At 34.0% G+C, this 24,506-nt stretch overlaps 1 protein-coding gene across 3 annotated transcripts in view; it reads right to left on the bottom strand.

Annotated features, from left to right (window-relative positions):
• Positions 1-989: 989 nt before the first annotated feature.
• Positions 990-24,506, bottom strand: part of PDCD10 (programmed cell death 10) — a 42,777-nt gene continuing 19,260 nt past the window's right edge. For all 3 annotated transcript variants that reach the window (XM_036112704.2, XM_036112705.2, XM_036112706.2), the window contains 6 exons: positions 16,348-16,401; positions 11,255-11,372; positions 10,476-10,602; positions 4,707-4,785; positions 4,329-4,411; positions 990-1,471 (listed from right to left, as the gene is read on the bottom strand). In XM_036112704.2, coding sequence (XP_035968597.1) covers positions 1,390-1,471; positions 4,329-4,411; positions 4,707-4,785; positions 10,476-10,602; positions 11,255-11,372; positions 16,348-16,401 — 543 coding nt within the window. In that variant the 3' untranslated portion in view covers positions 990-1,389. The remainder of the gene's footprint in view (positions 1,472-4,328; positions 4,412-4,706; positions 4,786-10,475; positions 10,603-11,254; positions 11,373-16,347; positions 16,402-24,506) is intronic.

Below are 24,506 nucleotides of genomic sequence, written 5' to 3'. Positions count from 1 at the left end.
TCATATATTCACAAGTCTATTTTGCAAACAACCATCTGTCTACTTCCAAGAATGAATAATTTATATAAAAAATAAACTGTATTAAAATCACCAATTCCATTTGTTTTACCAGCTATGTATTTTGAAAAAAAAAAAAATCAACTCAGTAAAATGTCCATAAATTATGAGATTTCATCCAATTGTCTATTTTTTTTTTTTTTTTTGCTTCTTTCCATATATTTCCTGTTCACATCTAATAGGACAATTTCCTTTTATACTGCCATTGACAGTAATTCTTTAAAAATCTGTTTTTAAAAATAAAGAAAAGTTTAAAAATAACTAAATTGCATTATAGCAAAGAAAGGTATATTGCCAAACAGAAATTTAGTTTAACATTTAAAATCTTTATAAAAGATAAACAAATCCTGATTTTCCCTTTATTTTATCATAATTGAAAAATGAAATCACTTAACATGATCACTTGATACATAATTTCCTTAAAACTTCTCTATGGTGAAACAAAGCTCTATATATTTAAAGAGTGTGTATAACAGTTATAACACTCATGACAATTTCAAACCAACTAGCACTGGTATAGCTTCAAATTACTATTAGTTGTGGCTATTTTTGGAAAAAAGGTACAAAGCTTATTAGGGCCCAGCATACCAGAAAACCTTAATTTTACATTGTCATAAAGTTGAAAAAAGTGACATTATAGTGTGAAGACACTATAAATTGCCATTTCTTTCTCATAAGTCTCTTAAAACAGGCTGCAAAAATATTCAGTACCTCATATATATTAACTAACAAAAATATTTCCATTGACTACCTTTTGCCCAGAGTGATTAAGGACCAAAAAATAGAATTCTTGTTGCTTTATTATCTGATAAACTGCTAGTAAGCTCCCATTAGAAGTTCTTTAGACATTACACCAAGTCATCTTGGTCTTCTGATCATATATATATATATTCATATATATATATATATGTATTTTTTCAAGTAAAGAAATGTTTAACAGATGTAAACTATTTATTGAATATTTGCCACCAAATATTGTTAAATACATTATCTTGCAGCATATCGCTTTCAAGTTAAAATGTCAAACAAACACCAATATTTACAATTCTTTTAAGGAATGTTATATAATGACACATTAAGGCGTAAATTCTTTTGGCTTATAATTCTTAAAAGAATGATAATAGCAAAAGTGATGCAAAATCTTCAGTGTGAGATTATGATTAAGCTACATTTTACAAAAATATGGTGTAAGATGGCAATAATCCCATTCAACATCCTGGATTAGATCCCTTCAGGAGGGACTGATAATTTATACAGTCAAACTTTAAAATTTACAGATAAAGGCAGTCCAATACTGCCACTGAGAAGTACATCTCTTAACATATACAACTTTCAGGCCACAGTTTTGAAGGTCTGAAGTATCAAGTTGGTTTGATGAATTAGTCGGTTGGCACTTATGAACACATTTATTGCCCTGTTAAAAAAAAAAAAAAGGCATTAATTTTATCAAAAAAAAAATTCGTCCTTTAAAAATATTTATACTTGATGACATCCACTAACAGTAGCAATGAAATCAATTTAGGGAAAAAAAAAAAAAAAGAGGCAAGTTAGTACTAAGGATCATGTTTTACACCAGCTTGGAATTGAATGGTCCTGCATCATTTGAAACTATCTAGGAATTACTGCCCCCTAGTGGTTCCGGCTGGCAATAAGGTGTTGGTTGGCTGCTAATGATAGGTGGCGCCTCAACAACCGATTTCCTGAGGTTGAACAAGTAACTGGCCAAAGAGGATTCAAATGTAGTCTCCAGCTCTGGTTTCATGTAAGTTACCAAAATAATATCTGTGCCAGTATTATACTCAGCCTCAAAATCTCTACTTCAATGGACATATCTCTCTTACCTTCTTTCAAAAACAAACAAAAAACAAAACAAAAACTATGAGAATTCTAAACTACTTTTAGAATAAATCTATTAAAACAAAATAATCATGTGGTTTCAATATTTAAGAGCTGACAATATACAAAAATTCTTAAAAATTACTTTGTGCTGCACACATTTCTCCTATCAGCCCATCTTCATGTGACTGGAACAAAGAACTGATGCCCTAGTCCCACTGTGTGGTCTTATCAGTTTCTCAATATCATAGCTAAAACTTGTATCTTCATCCTAGACACTTCTCAAAAAGAGGGACCAGAAATAATTAGTTGCATCAATGCAAATTCATACCCTTACTGGAAGATGGCTCAAAGAACAGGCTCTATTAACAGTTTTCAGTTTCAAGAAAACAGATACAAAACTAAAACCAAAAATAATGGCACATTATTCATATACAAATAATTATAAAGAAGCTACTGAATGAAGAAAAAGTAGCAGGGAGCCTGAATAATCCATATGAAGCGTACATAACTTCGCTTTTATTATTGAAATTAATGAAAATTAGGCTCTAAAGGAATTTCTACCTTTCGATGTGCTTATTTCACGATAGTTCTTAATTAATAATGATCCCATCATGTAAATTATTCTTTTGATGTGTTTTGGTTATTTTGGCTTAGCAGTGGAGACCAAGAAAAAACAGATATAAGTTTATTTTCAGAACACACCTGCAAGCTTATTAAACTAAGTCATCAAGGAGCATTTCCCCTAGACTATCTGAACAGTAACAAAAACCATTAATAAAATGTACCTCAATATCTTTAATTCATAATATAAATGTAAAGAAATGTAAAGATTTCAACCTATTTGAACTGTTAAAAATAAATGAAAATTAACAGACCATTCTAATGTATTTTTATATTATAATAATATTGTAATCTTGACATGGATATAGGGATCTTTAAACTTCAATGGTAGGATAAATGTTAGAGGTCCCTGCCAATGATACATGAAATAATCACTATTCAGATTGTTTTTCTGACCCTAAGCACTGTCAGAAAATGGTCGTGTTCACAAAATTTCTAGTATTCTTTCTACTTGAGATACAAAGAGCTCTCCATAAGGTACATGCTACAGAAGACACGGCCCCTCCATCAGCTTATACAGTATATGTACATGTGTAAAATGTATATGTAAAAACACATAAATTTTTTGGTTTTCTGGAGTGTTCTATAGATAACTGTATGCCTAAACTTAAAAACAACATCCAATTTACCTTTTTAGTATACTATTTATCTTACAGAACAACAGTGAAAGCCTCCCTCCTTCCGGAGTGGGTCACAACCTTTGTAGTACTTCTAAATCACCTGGAACACTTTTTATAAAAGACTTATTAAATCCTGGTCCCACTCCAAGCTACCTGAATCAGAACCCCTGAAGTTGGGACCAAAGCACTGGAATTTTAAAAAACTGAACCAAAGTGATTCTAATGTGCAAATGGGATTGAGAACCATTGCTTTAACTTTCAGTTCTCAACAGACCTGGCAGTATCAGTATTATCTGAAAACTTCTTAGAAATGCAAATTATTTGGGCACCTGGGTGGCTCTGTTGGTTGAGTATCCTGACTCTTGATTTTGGCTCAGGTCATGATCTCAGGGTCGTGAGATCCAGCCCCGAATTGGGTTCCACAGGCAGTTTGCGTGAGATTCCTTCCCTCTGCCTTTCCCCGAGTTCACATGCTCTCTCTCCCTCTCTCAAATTAAAAAAAAGAGAAATGCAAATTCTTGCGTCCACCCTAGACCTATAGAATGGAGGGAGGGGAACTCCAAAAGCAATTACATGTACATGTATAAAATGTATATTTTGTTCTTTAATAAGCCCTCCAGGTGATTCTGACGCTCCTGAAGTTTGAGAACCACAGCTTCAGGGGCTGGTGAAGTAGGCCAGTAAGCCAAATCTCACTTCCCATGTTTCTGTACAGCCTGCGGGCTAAGAATACTTTTATATTTTTAAATGACCCAAAAAAAAAAAAAAGGAGTATTATGTAACATAATTTTATTTTTTTTATTATATTTATTTTATTTGAAAATCAAATAAAATTCAAATTTCAGTGTCTATAAATCAAGTTTTATTAGAACACGGCCATAATGTCACTTGTTTCCATACTATGACTGCTTTTGCACCACAACACCACCGCAGAGGTGAAGTAGGTAGTTCTGACAAGCCCACCTACAGGTGGACCCGAAATATTTGCCATGAGGCCTATTTCAGAAAAAGTCTGCCAACTTCCGCTCTAGACTAGTTATGGCTAGATTATCAACCAACAGTCTATCTTAGTTACTAGTCAACTTGAGTATGAACAATATAGTAAAAGGGCTTAATTTATACGGTTTTAGTATTATATAAAACCACATAATTTAATTTTTTTAAAAAAGGATAATAAATGACACTACTTACTTGCCATCTTTAAAATAGGTTTTCAGAGTATCACTGAAGCTTTTGGAGTACTTTACAAATTCTTTCTTTTGGTGTTCAAGTGCCTACAGACATCAAACAGAGTAAGAAAAAAATATTAAATAAGAAAAGAGAAATAACACAAAAGCCAAAATCAAAGACAAGAGATTATATAGAATATAGGATGGACTTTATATATTACAAATTGGAATTTTTAGAAGTATTTACTTAAACATATTTTAATTCAAGGACAAAACCAGTGGTTAAGGATACAAAACTATTTTCAATAATCAAACCATCTTAGTATTTAGTTCAATAAAACAACTAAGTGTAAATCAACACCTAGGGTGGCAGCTTACATAAGGCTTCTACTAAACTTACCCTGCGGTTCTGGTATTGATACTTCTTGAAGACATTATTCACTGTATCAAGAAGTTCTTTTATTGCACTAGCTATATCCCTGTTGGGTAAGGAAAAAAGAATCTTAAAATCAGTTATATTTGGAAGAGGGGTGTGTTATTTTATATATAGATAGATAGATATGGATATATGTATCTATATAGATATAGATATTTTTTTTTTTAAGGATTACTAACCACACTGTAATTACCACATTAACACTGCATCAAGCCCAAACATCTGACTTGTTGGTTGGATGGATTTTAGCCTGTACCCTTTTATGATCCTGACTTCTCTTGCACTGCTGACCAAACGTTCTATAACTAATTTCAATCTTCCCAAATCAGTAACATTTCATTCAGCACTACTTACTCAAATTTATAAGAATTACCTCTGCTTCTCATCTTTTCCAGTTATGATTTTTCCTTTCTTTGATGAATTCAAGCTACTATATTCTCTACGTTTGCTATGTCATGAACAATTACATAAAATTTTACTATTACGTGTACCACACTTCTGTATTTATCAGCACTTCAAGTTACATACCTACATAGCTCTTCTAAGACACATCTACCTTCTAACAACTGCCTATACCCCTCTTCCAAAAACTTTGCTATCATTATTTCCTTTGGAAAATATATTTAAATTCCTGAGAGAGACAATATCAGAATATTTTTCTACCTTAATCTTTCAGCAATTATCCTTGGACTATATATGCGTCAACACCTTCCTCCCCTTTTAAGCAGATAAAGAGAAGAAATCAATAGTTCTCATGAGTTGACTGTTCTTATCCATTAACCATTTTTTTTTTCCTAAACTTTTCTTGTCTTTTCTATCTATGCTTTTTTCAATTTTCATCTTCTAACTGCATAACAATTTTTTTTTTGCCAAACTGAACTTAAAACTTCTGTGCAAATGCAATGCAAGTGTGAAGATACGAATTATTAGGACATAAATCTAGACCATCCCAAACATCTTCCATTACTTTTTAATCACAAATGTCAGATTTCAGCTATTTCATACCTAAAACATTTCAGCTTTACTAAAGAAAAAAAACACAAAAAGCCCTGTATCCAGATTTCTGTGGTATATGTGTGTGTTTCACAGCATTTTTCTAGTAAATAAGCATGTAGGATGTCTAAGAATTACAAGTATACAGTATTTGGGTACAAAAAAAGTACGTTAGCCTATTCGAAATAGTAGTGATATTTGTATTAAATACTTTAATAAATAATTACTTATTACCTCCTGTATGTCAAACACTGGTATCAGGCTGAACATTAAAATATTAGATTCAAATAGGACAATGAATGTTACATGGAAATGGTATCTGTCCACTCATTTTTTTTCTCTTTTTGCCTCTAGTTTAGGAATAGCAGTTTTAACTTACATAACTGTTCCTTTCATTTATGGTTTCAAGTAAGTTGACTCCTGTATTGCTGTGATGTGTGTAAACCACTGCTTAATAAAATGTCATATGACCATGACATGAGAAAAATTACAATTTCAACAAATAAATATTTGGAAGTTACTTCAAATCCACAATGAGCCCATTTAAAGCAGAACATAATGAAGCAAACTACAGTGATCAAACACTGAGGTGTTTATACACAACTACTTTGTAGAATACTTTAATATTCTGCTTTAAAAGGGGGAATTATAAAAATGTGCTTTCAGGGCTAATCGACAAGATGAACATATGCTCCATATACAATGATAATGGCTAGATTCCATAGGTCAAACGAGCAGTGAGTTCTCACTCACCTGTAAGGAAAAAAAAAAGGGTTTTCTGAAAGGTACCACAGACTTACTAATGAGTATTGGGAATCTGTACTTTAAAAGAAAACTTAAAAAATAAGCCGCCCAGGTGATTCTGCTGATGAACCAAATGTGGAAACCCGTGTTTGGAAACCTAGAGCCTAGAACTAAGGTTTGATCTATCACTAGCCACAGAACTTTATAAAGAACTCTACAGAATGACCCAGGCTATTTATCCCCAGGCCTGGCCTTCTCTAAAAACAACCTGTGGCAATTTATATCAAATATTACATCATCTGTATGTACACAGAACGGTATTTTCATTTAAGGTGCTAGGGTTTGCACCAGGGAAGTTAAATTATATTAGTAACTAAGGGTTTGTTTCCTACAAGAGAAAATAATCAGCACTAAAAAATACTTCAGACAATTAAACAGATCAAGAATTAAAGAAAATAACTACAGTGTAATTACAAACAGTCTGGAGTTAAGTGATTCTCTGACAAGGGACATATAGTAGGACAGAATTTTAGCAGTCTGCAGCTTTTAGTGAGGCAACTTTGGGGAAACATACACTCAAAAGAGAAGACGACAGGCATCAGAGGAACTATAAACATACATCTTATAAAAAAAATTGCAATAGTAGACTTTCTAATCATGTAACTCAAATTTATATAACATATTTATGTGAACATTCTAAAGGAAGAAAATTCCCATGCTGTGTGTTTAGTTAGGTCTAGACTGGACATCTCTGGAAAAGCTACTCTGTAGCCATCAGGAAAACCAAACTCTGGTGAATTTTAGCGCATGAATACGCAAATACATAGTAAATAGATAAATGCACGGCTTTCTGCTTTATTAAGTCACAAGTCTCTACTAGTCATGCATTAGAATGTATCAGACCTAAAAAAAACCCTATGAAATTAAATTTATTAAATATTTCCATAAGCTTAAATGTAGTCAAACAGAAACATTCATTAATCAAAAGAACTTTTTTTTTTTTTTTAAAGATTTTATTTATTTATTTGACAGAGACAGCTAGAGAGGGAACACAAGCAGGGGGAGTGGGAGAGGGAGAAGCAGGCCTCCCGCCGAGCAGGGAGCCCAATGCGGGACTCGATCCCAGGACCCTGAGATCATGACCTGAGCCGAAGGCAGCTGCTTAACGACTGAGCCACCCAGGCGCCCCTCAAAAGAACTTTTAAGATATTTATTTGCTGGATCATTTTTCCTAATCAACCCCACAGAGAAAAGTGGGGGGAAAAAACCCTTATTTCACAAAGCTAGTATGTGCTGTGAGCACATACTGGGTTCTGTGTGAGGCACTTTATGTATGTTTATGTATGTCCTTTCTCTCAATTCTTAAAACTGTTACCCTCATCTTTATAGGCAGAAACTAGAAAAACAGAAGCTAAGCAACTTATCCAAGGTCACACAGCTAAATGTGGGAATGGAAATTCAAACCTAGGTCTGCTAACATACACACAAATACCTGGATATTTGTTAGCTGATGGGAATCTTCCTTCTACTTAATATAACCTATGAAATCACATATAGTACTTGGATAGTAAGTATCTGATACATGTTTCTTGAAAATACTGCTAAAATAAATGAAGAAGATAATTACTTTAAATATGAAAAAGTAAAATATTTTAAAGAAAAAACAGTAACTGCACAGTACGTTGTGCCTGAAGGATAAGCCATTTTTTATTTTGGTGCAATTTTATCCACTAATTTGTTAAACAATTAACCATGGAGACAATATGTATCAAAATGTGTCAGTATATATCTGTGATACAAATAATCACACCTTACCTATCTATGTTAATTTATACATGGTCTCATAAATATATATTATCAACAAACTTTCCAGGGCCAATTATACCTCCTAAAATGGTTAAGAAATAAATTTTAATTGCCAATACTCTTAATTCAGTTGTGCGGAGTACACTCCAGAAAACAGAACTGAAATATTACTACTGCCCCATAAATGAGAGAAAAGCCCTTAATTCAGCCTCTGTCAATGACTACGGACAAGACTCTTAGGCTCCTGACCTCAACTTCCTTATGATTAAAATGTGGCTGTTTATACAGTGTTTTTCAAATATATCTCTCTTAAAGCCACAATGGGTTTAGCAGAGATGCCTTGTGGACTCCCTCAAAGGGGTAAGATGGTGTCAAAGTAGCAGGATGAGGGCTCTGGGCCTACCATACCTACCCCAGCTTCAACCACAACATTCTTCTCTCTCTTACCTACTGGCATTCTATATTAAGATATCCTTTATCACACCTCTTCCAGATAGCTAAAACTTTTTTCAATTACCAAGTTAGACCAGCATTATTCATCTCAGATTGGGAAGCAGCAGAGAAGACAATGGAGTGCATCTGCCTGGGTTCGAACCCAGATCTATCAGTTTACCAGCTCTGTGACCTTGGAAAAGTTACTTAATTTCTTCACCTGTTATAGCAGTGTTATAATAAGTTAATATATGTAAAATGCTTAAAAGAGCACTGAGAACATAATTCTAATAAGTGACTACTATTATTAAGATGGCACTGATTCAATAAACCTCTCCTTCAATGATCCGAGGCAAAATTTGCTGAAAATATTATTTTTAAAATGTCAGATCTTCATAGAAATGCCCCACAGATCATAAACAAATATATGATCATCAAAACAAATTAAAATTTTATTAAAGTATTTGAAAATTCTAAAAATAAGTTGCTTAAACAACTGTGCTTCACGTAACTGGCAATTTATCCTTTTATGAGCTAAACAAGTTTACTTTATATTAGACTAAAAATAAAAAACCATAAAACAGTTGACTATCTTCCTTTTTCACACATTAAAAATAGTTAAAGGAAGTTGAGGCTTTCCTATAAAGGTAAAATATTTACCTCAGGATTTGGTCCCTGTGACATGAATTTTAGCTAGGCAATGAAAAATCTTTTTCGTACTTTCAGGTTCTCAATTAGAAGACCTAAAAGAGACTCCTTAATAGCTGGGTTGCGTACCCATCATAAACCAGTACTTTCTAAAATGGGATACTCTGCCCCCTATACCACTCAAAATAGGTGCCCAAACTAGCTAAAATAACATTTTGCAATGGGAATTACAAAAAATACTGTTTCCAAGAGATGAATGTTAATGTTTATTACAAGCGAACCTCTTTCCATTCTTTAAAGATACGAAGTATGATGATGCGGCCTCTTTCAGAAAACAACAAAACCTGTGCTAAATCTTTCCTTTTCAGCAATTTTTACTTGTGGTTTCACCAAAAGGTTGCATTGATAGTGCAGCTCTAATTATTCCCAATTTTCTTCATAGTATATCCAGTGAGGCTGAAGAAAATTGAGACTGTTTACTCATCCAGAAATTATGTTTGGATTTTCCCCTGATTCTCCCACCCTCTTAACCCCTGAGGAGAGTGCCCCTGGTTTGAGAGCCACTGCTCAAGGATGACCCATCTTGCTGCTGCTCACCAGTCAGCCTTCTGGCCCCATGCGTAATCTCGGTCTTATTTAACCTGTATCCCAAAGGTAAGGATTTGGAGGTTTACAATTTGGCCAATATTTAAAAATGCTATTCAAGCCTAAGAGTACATTACTTATTCTAATAACTTATGCCATTTCTGCAACAAAAACAATACTGGTATCCTTTGTTACCAATACTGTAATTTATCCAACTTCCCTATTTACTTTAATCTGACATTTACATTTTTGCATTATTTTTTGTAGTTCTAACTACATTCCAATTTATGTACATTTCATTCACTGTTTTTATATGAACATTCTAAAAAATTTTATCATACTCTAAAGCCAAATACCACAGCTTAGGAGTTAATAATCAAAATGCAGCATTTAAAAATTTCAAGTCTGATTTCAAATTAAAATTTCAATTTAATATTAACGTCGTACCAAAATAAAACACCTAGAATGAGTGGTTCCTTTGAAGTACTTTCAAGAAAAGAAGAACCAAAGCCAAAAGTTGCTTACTTGATTGTCTGCAGAAACCTCACTCTGTCATTGATCTCATCTGGGATCTTACTGAGAATTTGCTTAAGTGCTCGTGCCTTTTCATTTAGGTCCTGGAATTCTGGCTCTGGTCGTTCAATCATATACTCTGATAAAATAAATACATAATAAAAACCATCATGCAACTCTGCCAAATTCAAGTCTACGAATTCCCAATGTTGGTTAAAGAGGTGGAGGGAGAAGAGAAAGGGAAAGGAAAGGAAAGACAAGGTTGCAAGGCAGAATTCATTAAAGTTCAACTTAGTTCAGAAATAATATTATGGCTCTTCCCAAGTAAAGGATCAAAAGATGAAAGACTAAACATTTTCAATTTGGGATAAATGGAAATTCAGTGAAATCTTAAACAAACAAACAAATAAATAAAAGTTAGGCTCAATCAAATTTACCAGGCCTCTGAAGCTATATTTCATAAGGAAACCTTAACGTAATGACAATCATAACAAATATAATGACAATATATATCTGTCAAGGGGGAAGAAGAGCTTAATAACCAACCTCTATATTGAATATGTAATGAGCTCATGATATCAAAACCCAAACAACCTACTAATATCTTCAGCACATTCTTGAAATCTCACTTAAAAACACACAATAATTTATATAGATGTCTGCCCCATTATCATCACAATAATAACAATAACAGTAAGAAAGGGGAGGGGCAGAAGACCCATTTGTCAAATAAAGTCTTCGAGGAAGTGCTTTTCAACAACTGTAAGAAAATTAAATAAGACTCTGACTACCTTCTACATCATCAGCTGCCATTCGAAGAAGGGACTCTGTGAAGTTAACTTCTACACTTTTTTTCTCTAAAATTTTCATAATGATGTCTTGTGTAAGTCCTGGATTTTCTTTTTCAGCCTATAAAAGAGAGAAAGCTATTTTTAAAATACAGAAGCTCAATCAGCATTTTAAAGTCAAAACTTAATTGTTTAGAACCTGCTGGGAACCTCTTAGAGTAATCAACTTATGACAGCAGAAATCTTTGTAAAGTAGGTGTGGTGATGGCATTCACTTATGTTTTGTCAGAGCTTATGCATCGGTGACTTCTTATTACAGCCATGGTCCCATTTGCCATTTGAACATAAAGTACTTAACATTTCCTATTTCTCCTCTACATTCACTTGCAATCAAACCAGTAACAAGAATAGAAATAAAGATTCTATATATTTTGGTAATCCATCAATTACTCTGTTCAGTAGTTTAAATATACTAAGGACTTTTAGCTTTTTTTCATTAGCTAATATTTCAACTTGAGGATCAAGCTGTAACTCATCTTACCAGTACTTTACAGATTCTTTGCATTTAAATGAATAGAATGTCAAGAAAAACAAAAATGAAACAAAAAGACAGGATTTCTTTTGCAGGTTTTATTTAAGCTATATAATCCTTTACTTTTCCATGTAATAATTTTCATTTCCTATTTTATTTCTGTAGCAAGAATATTTCCTTTTGTAGCAAGAATATTTGTAGCAAGAATAATTTACAGAACACCATTTAATCCTTTTGCTACCTCCTGAGCTTGTTTCACTGATGAGTTTGCATTACTTCTACGTTACTTACACTCACTAGGACACTAAAATCTTCTAGCCATCTCAAGACTGAACACAGAAGGGCGCCTGGGTGGCTCAGACGGTTAAGCGTCTGCCTTCAGCTCAGGTCATGATCCCAGCGTCCTGGGATCAAGCCCCGCATCGGGCTCCCTGCTCAGCTGGAAGCCTGCTTCTCCCTCTCCTAATCCCCCTGCTTGTGTTCCCTCTCTCTCTGTCTCTATGTCAAATAAATAAAATTAAAAAAAAAAAATCTTTAAAAAAAAAAGACTGAACACAGAAAGTTATGAGTTTATCATAGTTAATTTTCAGATTTGGGTTTTCCCCAGTAATTCTGTCCCATTTTATTATTTTTAAAAATTTTGTATTGACATTCTAAGTTTGTTTCTTTTAGGATGCCTGCCAATTTTAATCATTATGCTGATGATTTCCTATCTTTTTTGCCCAATATTAAACAGCAAATAGAAACACAATTTATGATCCTAATCAGACAGCAATCTATTTGCTTCCATATGTGTCAAGCACATTTAACCTCTGCCTTTTCAATTCCATTCTGGTATCACTGCAGATCCAGTTTCTTCCTGTTCCTACTGCTCTGTCCATTATAATATCTTGTTTCTCATTAGGCTTCAAGTATCAGAAACTGAAAGGTTTTGGAATGGAATGGGAAAAGAAAATATTCACATTTATCTCAATCCTGGGATCATTTTAACTGCTGTCATATGCTATTCAAGGAAATCATTTTGATAGATGATTAATAACAATAAAGTGTATCCTACTGAATTCCATTTCCTTTATAACCTGTTTTGATTTTTCCTTCCATGAATATATTTAAGATAGAATCTATTTTTAAAAAACAAGGGTTACTTTTAAAGGAAAAGTTGTACAAACATGGGTTAAGATGGTGTCAACATTATTAATTTGGTGACCTGCCACAAAACTATACACACTATTTAGATAAGTCAGCATTTGATAAAGTGGTTTATCTTCTTTCTCTAAGTAGCATTAAATTACCTATATAATGCACCATCTTACGAGGCAGGGGAGTACTCTCCATGTGCTTACAGAATATGCCAGCAGAACAATAATCTCTCTCTGATTAAGTTATAATAAACTGCCAAAGTCATTAAGTGCTGAAAGCCTGAGAATAAAGTTTTCAACACCAAGTTGTGTGGAGCCCCAAACTGCCAAAACCAGAGCATTCTAGAAATCTTACAGAGGTCTCTAACTTTCTCAGTTCACAAGTGTTCTTAGGGCTAAGAAAATAGTGGCTATGTAGTAGTTAGGTTCAAATAACCTCGTAAGTACTCGTGTCCTAACTCTTAAGAACCTAGCAGGTTCTAAAAATACACAAATTGAAAGAAAAACATTTTGTTTCATTCTTAAATAACCATGATTACTTATTAATGAGATGCATTCACCTGTTGGGCACTACACAATTTCTCAAATGTTGGAGTTAGACTGGATCCTACAATCCTCATTTCCTATTGGGACACTGATTTTCTTGTGGTACTTACTTTTTAATCACAGAAATGGCCAAAATTCCAACTTTACAAAAATACGACATCACTGCAAGGAATGTAGCCCAATCTAGTATGTTGAAATTGCAAACTACCTCAAGCTAGCATAGTTCACACAGTGTCAGATGTTTAGTATCACTGTGTTCCTTTAAAGTTTTAAAATAACTCATAGCACTCTTCTGAGTTTGCTGTGGGGCCCCAGGGTGCCTCAGTACCTAGCTCAGGAACAATCGTCTTAGTATCTTCTGGCTGAAATCCTTAAGCTACTTACTTTTCATTTTAAAAGCCTTAAATTTACCCAATGTCTCTGACTGACAAAATAAATAGATCTGTGCTTAAATCGGAGACTTTTAACTATCTATACCTTCAGGTTTTCTCCCAGAATTACAACCTTGAATTCTGTGGGGATCCAATTTTTATGAAGAATCCCACTGTGAAAGAAAACTATCCCCAAAGGCAGTAACATCCACTCTCATGATTCAGTGATTCTCAACAGCACAACCTATCAGAACTTTCCACAGGGGAAAAGAATCAAAGAGAATAGACATCTTAAAAGATAATATTCATTAGTATTTTATCTTGGGGAAAACAATTTTAATCCCTTTTCTCGTGATAATAAAACTACCAAACCTTGATAAATGACACTTGTGGTCAAATAACTGGAAATATGGACATATATTTTGGGAATATTAATAGGGATATATGGGTGGGTGAGGCATTTATTTTATTTATTTATTTTTTGAGAACGAGAGAAAGTACGGGGAGGGGGGGAGAAGCAGAGGGAGAGGGAGAAGCAGACTCCCCGCTGAGCAGGGAGCCCCATGCAAGGCTCGATCCCAGGACCCTGGGATCATGACCTGAGCCAAAGGCAGATGCTTAACCGACTGAGCCACCCAGGCGCCCCTGGGTGAGACTCTTAAATTTTTCATATAAGTTGTAGTTTTAAAAACACAAAAATCTTCATCTTCTTAATGCATACCCTTTTAATTCCATTTGAAATTTAACAAATTAAATATGATGATAAAAATCAATCAATGCAAAACTGACTAATTTATTTTCCTCTCAAAATAACTTCCACTTTGCCCAATTAACAATCAGTGTCATGGTTAATAAAATTTATCCATATGTTAAACCAGATCTATCAAAGCACATACTTTAAACATACTATTTGCTTTTAAAGTGTACTTTAGTGTTAACATCAGATTATATGTAAGGATATTTGTAAGAAAAAGCTTAATGAAATTTGTTATTTTATCTCTTTTAGAAATGACATTGAAGATATCATCTACTACTTCAGACAGAGTCCTCCTTATGATGATCCACAGGAGAAATTTCTCTCTGTTCTTGCTATCAGAAAAGCTAAAAAACCGACTTTTCCTTATCAATACTCTATTGTGCAATAGGTCGCCTTTCCTTCCTTTCTTTGGCCACAAAGAAAATAGCAAGTTAGTTTAAAACAGTTTCCATCATGCCTCCCTAATAACCAAATATGCCATTCCAGAGCCACACTGAAGCTCAAAGAAAAAAGAAAAAAAAATTGATGATATTGCTTCATTCCTTCTCTTCATTAACCCATTGATTTGTCAGAACATATTTTAATTAAGCTACTATGTATGAATACACAAGCACTGCATTTTAGAGTATTAATCACATCAAAATAGCTCTAATATAATATATACAATGTAAATTCTTGTGGTGAAGAGAGATGTCTAGTGACAGTATCTATCCTAGCAGTTAAGAGTGGTATCAATAAACAATCTTTGCCATAAAAAGAACTCAAGCTTGATGGATTTATAGTTCTAATCCAATAAAACTTAACTATAAATTTATTCTAGATTTAAACATTAAAATACTTTACCTGAAACAGAAGTTATTTTAGATATTAATGGGAACAAACACACAATAAGTAAATAAAATTGAAGTTTGGGGTACCCTGATATGTACTGGGAAAGGAAGGGGGATGGATAAAGTTTTACATGAAAGAATGCACCTAATATATAGAATAGGACTGTCCAATAGAAATATAACGTAAGCAACAAATATCATTCATTGTAATTTTAAATTTTCTAGTGGCCATGTTACAAAATAACAAATAAGTGAAATCATTTTAAAAGTACATCCAAAATATTATCATTTCAACATATAATTAATATAAAATACTTATTACTGAGTTATTTTACATTCTTCTTCTTATACTAAGTATTCAAAATCTGGTGTGTATTTTACACTTGGAGTACAACTCAATTTGAACTAGCAACATGTGGCTAGTATTTATCAAACAGTGCAGGTCTAGAGACAACAAAAAAGTTCACTCTGACAGAGTGACTTGGATGTATGTTTGCAAGGTACCCTTAATCTGACCCCCACACAGGTCTTGTTTTCCCATCAAAAATACTGTTTTATACTTATGTTCTATAATTAAGCAATATGAAGAACATCTTTTTGAGTTATAACTTCACAAAAATTTTTATCAAGTCAAATAACAGAAAAAGAAATTAAAAAATATACTCTAAAGCTAAAGAGAAAAGACTCCAAAGAAGTCAGTTTCCAAAACAAAAAATGACAAAAAGATGATTGCTAAGGAAACAGCATTTGTTTCCATTCACTTTTGGGAAATGTTTTAAGCTTTACAGAGTACACTAAAACAGACGTGAGACAGCTGAAGAGGTTTTCACTAAAAGGAAATAAAGTGGCAATTATCACATGGTATTCAGATTTACATACAACATACATTTTAATCATCATAATAAATTATTTGCACCTCACCTTAATGAAAGCTGCTCTCAGTGTCTGAGCTGCTGACAGGTTTACTCGTTCTAGCTGCAATATAAATTTTAAATCACTATTAATATCAATTTCCTCAGAAAAAGCACATTTCTGATATTCCATTCTACAGTAATAACACTGATACATCCATCATTTGATCAACAAATATGACTGTGACCTTTAGGAAACAAATTCAGTATGTGTAGAATGAGGGTAAACTTTTGTACTTAGATAGTTAAATACATCTTTCTAAAACAAGGGATAGTAACCTGGCTTCAGATTTTTAGCCTCATCACTACTGGTCAAGATGTCCAAGTTCAAGAAAGCTCTTCAGATACACTTGCTATTTATTCTAAATCACCTTAATTCTTGAAATACACAGGTCATCTAAAATTTTCATTAGAAACCATGAGAAATTAAAGGATGTATGAGTTCTTCACTTTTTATTTTTAAAAACAAAACACACTCTACCTTAAAAGTAGATTTAAGCACAGAATGCAAAATAATATCAAGTCCCTATAGAAAGAATAAACATATTTACTTCAATTACTGAAAATAAGGTTCAAGATCAACTCTCAATGCTCTGTTGCAAGTATATGGCAAATGGGGTGTGCACTGAATAGAAAATGACCAACACCAAGAAAACATTTATTATTTAAGATTTTTTTGTATTTATTACCTTACTCCTTTTTAATTATTTTACAATCCCTCAGCCAGGGATTAAGTTGAGATTAGTCTATTTTATTAATTAGCAAACAGCACTGACAAAAGGTTTGATACTAAATAAAGACTGTGGATCATCTGTCCTCTATGTTATCTGATTTAAAAAAAGGTTACCTAAAATACTGAACCAAAAGTTCAATCCCAAAGCTTTTAATTTTAATATCAAATATGTGAGGTTTACAATTTTGAAAGATACATGTCCTTATTATATACTTTACAGAATTCATTTCTCAGTGAGCAAAAAAAAAAAAAAAAATTCCATAAAAATAATGCCATTTGTTGAAAAGTTAACTGCTAGGCTTAAAACAACTACCTTCAGTTAAATTCCTATTTTTTTAGTCCCTAAAGATTGGGCCAATTAATTCAATAAAGCTCAATGTATATATTTTTTATTGGGGACAATATTAAATGTTCAAAAACAATGTTAACTTTTATAGGATTCTTATGCAAGTGGAATCTTTTTACAAAAATCTTAGGAACATATCATATCTTGCAATAAATATTCCTTTCAATCCCTCGAGGAAATAAATGTAAGTTTTCCTTTATAAACAACATATATGCACATATACATATCTAAGGAATGGCCTACACTTTATTAAATCAATTTATTTTCTGAACAAGACAGAAATGCCAAGAACCTTATCTCCCTACAAGTTACGCACCTTCAGCAAAAAAGCAACAAAATGTGCCAAGATAAACACTTTATCTCCAAAAATAAATAAAAGGTCATTTAACTCAGTTTTTAACTTGGCTTCTACAAATCCAGTAAAATCTAACATTGCCTTAGTAGATAAAAGGGAAAACACAAGAGGACAAGGTAGGCAAATACAGCAAAAAAGCAACTATGTAAGTTTATAAAATTAATGAAAATATGCTGCCACAAATGAAAAATTTTCTTCTTCCATGGAATTCATTTAATTGCAATGAATCCTATTTAAGATTAAAATAATAATACAGCTCTTCTGCTCTCAAGTTCTTGTTGTGTAAGGGAAGGAGAGGCAGACAGACAGGATGAATGTTTCCAGTCTGATAGGAACCATTTCCTTACTTGGGCTTACACCACACTCCGACCTCTTTCAAGAAGTCAAAGGTCTGAGTCAGATGTGTACCTTCAAGTATCTGCATCATTAACTCATTCTGTACTGCCCTGGCTGGTGTGTGAAAGGGTCAAGGCAAATAAAAGAGGCCCAGAATAGTCTGTGAAGAACTAATAAAATTAGCGAAGATAGACATCAGATTTCTAGATTAAGTTTACATATATGTGTCTTAGAAAAGAAAGGGAAAGGTCAGGCATATACTAAATCAAATCTGAGCTGTGAAGCACCTCAACCAGAACTCTGCAGGGAGTCATTTTGGGATACATTATATACCCACATATCTTGCAGTAAACCCACTAGGCTTCATTACTCATATGATATCCCCACTACCCAGGAAGTACCAGGCATACAGGCACCTATCTACTTTTTGAATTGAACTTAATCTCTCAACCATAAATTTATCTAAATTGTTCTTCAATTTACTTATAATTTCAAGCCTGTAATACTTAGCAAGATATGTTTTTATCTTCCCTAATAAAAAGTGCTTCCCCTTTACATCTTTCACTTGTGATAGATAATTTGATGATAAAATCATGTTCACCTTACCTTTCATGACAGTATAAGGTCCTGGCAGTATCCTAATAACAGTTATCATTTACTTAGCACCTATAATGAATTTTGTTATGTATTTTCATAGAGAGTATCTCATCCTCACAATCTGTAACTAGCTATCATCATCTCTATTTTACAGAGGCAGAAATTCAGTTTGCATAAATTTATCCAATATTCAAGAGCTCGTGCATACAGAGGCAGGATTCATAACAAATCTGTCTGGCTCTAAAACCTGTGCACAAGCCACTTAATGCTACCCTGCCTCCCTGAATTCACCCTTCCCACACTGGCATCCACTCTCTCACTGAATCTCTTCAACTACTGAAGAACTAACAAACGCCTGAGTTTCTCCCACGTGTAAGAAAGTCAGTGTGAGAGATAAAAGAAATAGATTATAGTCCTGGAACCCCAGAAGATCCATTTAAGTAAGCAGCTACATGGAAACTAATGGGATCACTGTCAGCTGAAGTAGAAAAAAAAAAAAGTCTTTATGGAGGTGAAAGCTGAACTGGTCCCTGAAGAACACAGACTCTTAAAATCACCTTCCTGGTGGGGCGCCTGGGTGGCTCAGTTATTAAGTGTCTGCCTTCGGCTCAGGTCATGATCCCGGGGTCCTGGGATCGAGCCCCGCATCGGGCTCCCTGCTCAGCGGGAAGCCTGCTTCTCCCTCTCCCACTCCCCCTGCTTGTGTTCCCTCTCTCGCTGTGCCTCTGTCAAATAAATAAAATCTTTAAAAATAAAATAAAATAAAATAAAATAAAATCACCTTCCTGGGCCATCTGCAAACTTACGGGTTTCTTCAGGGGTAACCCATGTGGGAGTAAAGTTTTTACGTAAGTTTAGAACAGACAAGAATTTCCATTTTGTTTCCAATACTTCCACTAATTAGTCCAGTAATTTTTTTCAGCTTTTGAGGTAACAGTTGTTGGCCAGGTTATCTTTAAAGAGACAATGCAATCATTTCTTAGTAGTAATTGATTCTGAATTCAGAGGAGGAGGAGGGAACATATGATTACGCCTTGCATTAATGGATATCTGGACAAGGAGAGGCTCTCCTCGGGCCTCAGCCATCTAGGAATTCCATGTCACCAGTAAAAGAGTAAAGGGCAAAAAGAGAATAAGCACAAGAGAACAGGGCACCTAATCTCATTTCACCAAAAAGGTAAAGAAAGTACCTCCTGAAGTCCCAACTAGAAGGAAATAATAGGCTGGGGTGGACCTAACAGCAGGGCTCTCACCCCAACCTCACGTTCTGCCTACTCTGTTTTGTGAGCTCCTCCTGTAATTTATTCTTGATAGCTTCTGAGAGCACTATTAACTACCAACTTGTCAAATTTAACTCTCTAGAATGTTTATAAAAATACTTCAAAAGCTTACACATAATTGTGATTCCATAGAAAGTGCATTTATTGCATTGGTCCCTCCATTTATTGCACTGGTCCCTCCCTCCAAAGGTATCAGCTCATTCCTATACTTTATTTTCTAGTTATCAAGCCTGTCTCTTACACCCATAACTAAAAAAAAAAAAAAAAAAAAAAAAAAAAAAATCCATTTAACTCTTTGGTTACTCAAGTTTTATAGGTCTTGCATAAAATCTTTTGAAAGTATTCTTTCTTTTTTTAAGGTCAAAATAATTAGGTTAGTTGGTTCTGAATTATCTACTAATTTGGCTTCCTCAAAATCAGGCATGATTTCTCCATGCTGACGACCTTCTCCCCTCCCCACAAACACTATTAATCCTATTCTTTAAAAGGAATCATACATGGCCAAGACACAAGAAAAAGGGGTGCCTGGGTGGCTCAGCTGGTTAAGCATCCAACTTGATTTTGGCTCAGGTCATGATCTCAGGGTCCTGGGATGGAGCCCCTAGCAGAGCTGGGCTCCCCACTGAGCAGGGAGTCTACTTGTCCCTCTCTCTCTGACCTTCCCCCGCTCATGTGCGCACTCTCTTCCACTCTCTTTTAAATAAATAGATAAATCTTAACAAAAAAAAGACACAAGAATAAAAGGTACATCTCTTATGACTCAAATGAAAATGAGGTAAGTCAGATAAAAAAAAGAAAAAAAGCTAGAACATAAGTAGACAGACTCAAGAGGCCACCTATCAACTTTTGTGCTGCCACAAAGAAGAGAGATGCAGTCATGTGTTTTATACATAGTAAATGTTTCTAAAATAATCCGTTTCTGGGGTTGCCAAGTTTTCCAGCAAAAAACGTAAGCAGAGCCACCTATCACAAATATGTTTCATTAAAAATTGCTTACTAGAATGTAAAACTCTAGGGAATGCTCACAATTTTATCCAGAAGATTGCACAAAGACTTCTGAATAACAGCTCTAACACTTAACTACATGCCTGGTACTATTCTCAGTACTACAATATATTAAGTCATTTATTTTACAGAGTTATGAGAAATAAGTATATTACTATTTATCATCAGTTTATAAACAAGGTCAGAAAGATAAGACTACATAGCCCAGAGTAAGGGGCAGAGCAGTAATTCTTATGCAAGATATTAACTACGATCACCTCTGGATGGAGGGACTTCTCCATGCCTTCACTATGGAGAAGTATGTTTACTATGCTCCAATTCTGGGGTTTGATTTTTTTCTTTCAATGAAAAAAAAAAGGATAGTTATTTTTTCCAATAAGCAAATGAAATCTGTGAATACTTCTCCCACAGATTTCATTTGCTTATTGGAAAAAATTAAGAGTTGCATATTCTGCTGAGTTGGCTGAAATAACTGTGTTGGATGCTTCTGAATATAATATTAATTACTTATTCAGAAGTACCATTTTTGTGTGATTTATAAACAAGCATATAAACCCTTGGTGATCTAAAATTCTTAGTTGTTTGCAAAACTGTTCATTCCTATCTCAAAACACAATACATATTTCTTCAGAAATTATACTTCACCTTAAAATAATTCCTCTAAAAAGTCACAGGAAACGATGATTCATGGTGTATCTTTCCCTGGAATGAAGAATTGAACTACACCTCTCTCCTCCATACACAAAGATCAGTAGAAAGTAATACAGTACATGAGAACCTGACCTAAGACTTGTCATGACATTTCTATAAACTATTTCATAAGGTAACCAGGAGACCTATTTCACAGTACATTTACAACACATGCAATACACTTGGACTCTGAACTCTGCAGCAGCTGATTAAATAAGAAGCCTACTCCTTTCTCAGCTGTCTTGGCATAGCTTCATTAAGTTTAGCGAACATCAAACTCCCGGAATGCCACAAATAACTTTGCTTTGTGAGCTGGAGTAACAGTACTAAAATTTCCCAGATATAAGGATGCCCTACTATCTAAAAATCTGTTCTACAAGAAGACTTCCAGACTACCATTGTTACTACTATGAATGTTATGGTAAGGTGAGAATGGGTTAAGTTTTTTTAACTCTTCCAATACACTGTGGACAAAATTAAGTGTATCATTTAGCTCCAGAGTTAAACATTCATCCCTACTCTGGTACTACTTTCTGTAAGATTAATTTGACAATCATTTTATCTTTAAATCCGTATAGCACAGAAAAACAGAGCCAAACTAAATTCTAACTTCCCCATTAGTAGATCTGTAGAAAAATCTATGTTTGAACTATAGTTAAATACTAATGTTTAACTGACTAGGTATCTTATTTTAGATGTTACACTGGAATACACTGGAATGTCAGACAACAATGCTACTACTTTATTCTTCTCAACCACACACTTCACATTTGAAGTCACAATTATTTTATTCCATTCCTAAATCAAGCCCCAGATTTCATATCTCTATCAAAAAGGAGACCTACTACCACTATTCCTAAAAGCCTGTTATTTCTGAACACTTGTTTTTGTAACGTGACAAAAATAATTTTTATAAAAAGCTTGATACCATGTTGTTAGATCATAAATTTGAGAGCTAGACCCTGACAATTCGACACAGTATCTCTCAGTCTGCTACATCTAGCCATTTCATTTTCAAATTCAGTTCTAACAATTCCTGAACCAACTATGAAACATTTGGCAACACGTTCTAATTCCGGGCCCATTAACCCACATATTTTTTAGATGTCACCTGGCAAGAATCATTGCCTTTATTTCTGGAAGAGATTTACCAGTCCATTCATAGCCTTTTTTCTTTCAAATTAATTTTTCTTACACATGAATAAATTAGAAAAGATATCTCAGTATTAATCCCAACAGTTCATTTCATCAGAATCTCATATCCTATATAACTATTCTCCAAAGCTAAGATTCAAATAAAATCCATTTTCCTTATGTAGGAAAAGATCACTCTAGTTGTTAGAAAAAAAACTTCTCTCACTCCTCTTCACTGAGATCAAACAGCTCTGCAATGTAAATTGCCCTTCCTTCAAGTAAAGACTCAAAATACTAGATAAATACAGAAATGCCCCATACAACTTGGCCCAAAAGCCCACAGGGGTGGCTAGCTATACAGACCCAAGAAGAGGGAGCACTTCTGGGTAGAACTGCCATAATGGTTCTTGAACTACCTGAGAAGTTAAAACACTAAACATGAACATACATTACTTAATAGTTTCAGTGACTGTCTTCTTACCTCATACCTGGTACAAGGATAATTAAATAATGTATTTGCTTAAACATCTGTTTAAGATGTTTAAGAAAATAGTTCCCTATGGTTCTTAAGAAGAGGTATAATGCCTTTTTCTTTTCCACATCCTCGGACCCTAGCAGACTACTCAGCAAATAAATGGCTGACATTTAGTAAATTATTTACTAAACAGAACTGAAGCACTTACTTCTAACAGTAACTGTAGTCTTGTAATGAATAGGTACGTATTAGAACAAAATGGTGGAACTAATTACTGGGGTGTTGGCTATACCTGCCAGAGATGGGTATTACCAGCCCTAAAAGAGTGCCTCCAATGCTACCACAGTATTAGTATAACAGGGACAGGTTTTTCAAAAGATGCCTCCTATTGCTTCCTCTTTAGTAACAAAACTTCTAAATTTCCCAACCTCCTTTGCAGCTAGGTGTAGTCATAAGACTAAGTTCTTGCCAATGAGATGTAAATGGAAGTCTTGTACAGGACTTTCAAAAAGGTTACTTGAAGGAAGCTTAACTGGCTGGAAGTAACACCCCCAACTCTATTCCATTTTTTTGTGCCTTCCAGACAACAACTTAGACATGATGAATGGAGATTCAGCAGCTACCCCACATGCTGAGGTGACCTGGATAACGCAAAGTAAGCACTAGGATACCGAGTCATAATAACACTAGCACTGGACCACTTATCGCTATAATTTTTATGCAAGAGAAATAACTTTTATCCAAGCCACTGTTTTTTTCTTTTATAGTCACCAAACCTAATAACACTATTTGACAGATAGCATTTAGAATTTCAAAATGTATGTCTGAAATGGCAACTAGATCTGTGATTTCCAAGTTGAAGAGGATGAATCACTCTCTATTGTCCCCAAGACTTAAGACCACAAATGCATCAAATACATTATTATTAAACCTAATAATGTGGGAGAAAGGGTTTTGAAATCCAGAATCTTACTCTAATATAAATACTTTACAAAAAGGAATAAACAGTCATTGGAAATGGTGAGGGTTTCCAAGTTACAGCAGCAACAATAAGGTCAATGGTGTTGACAGCTTTATAATTAGCAAAACAAAAACAGAAAGACCCTAATTGAATATACAGAAAGGCTAAGGCTGAAGCCACTGAATTTGGAATCCTAGATTTTAGTTCTAGGTAATTTTATGAACACCATTTCACATATTAGGAACTCAATTCACTAT

This window comes from Halichoerus grypus, chromosome 1, assembly GCF_964656455.1.
Source record: "Halichoerus grypus chromosome 1, mHalGry1.hap1.1, whole genome shotgun sequence".
NCBI lineage: Eukaryota > Metazoa > Chordata > Mammalia > Carnivora > Phocidae > Halichoerus > Halichoerus grypus.
Note: the sequence above shows the minus strand (reverse complement) of the source record. Positions and strands in the feature narration are given on the sequence as shown.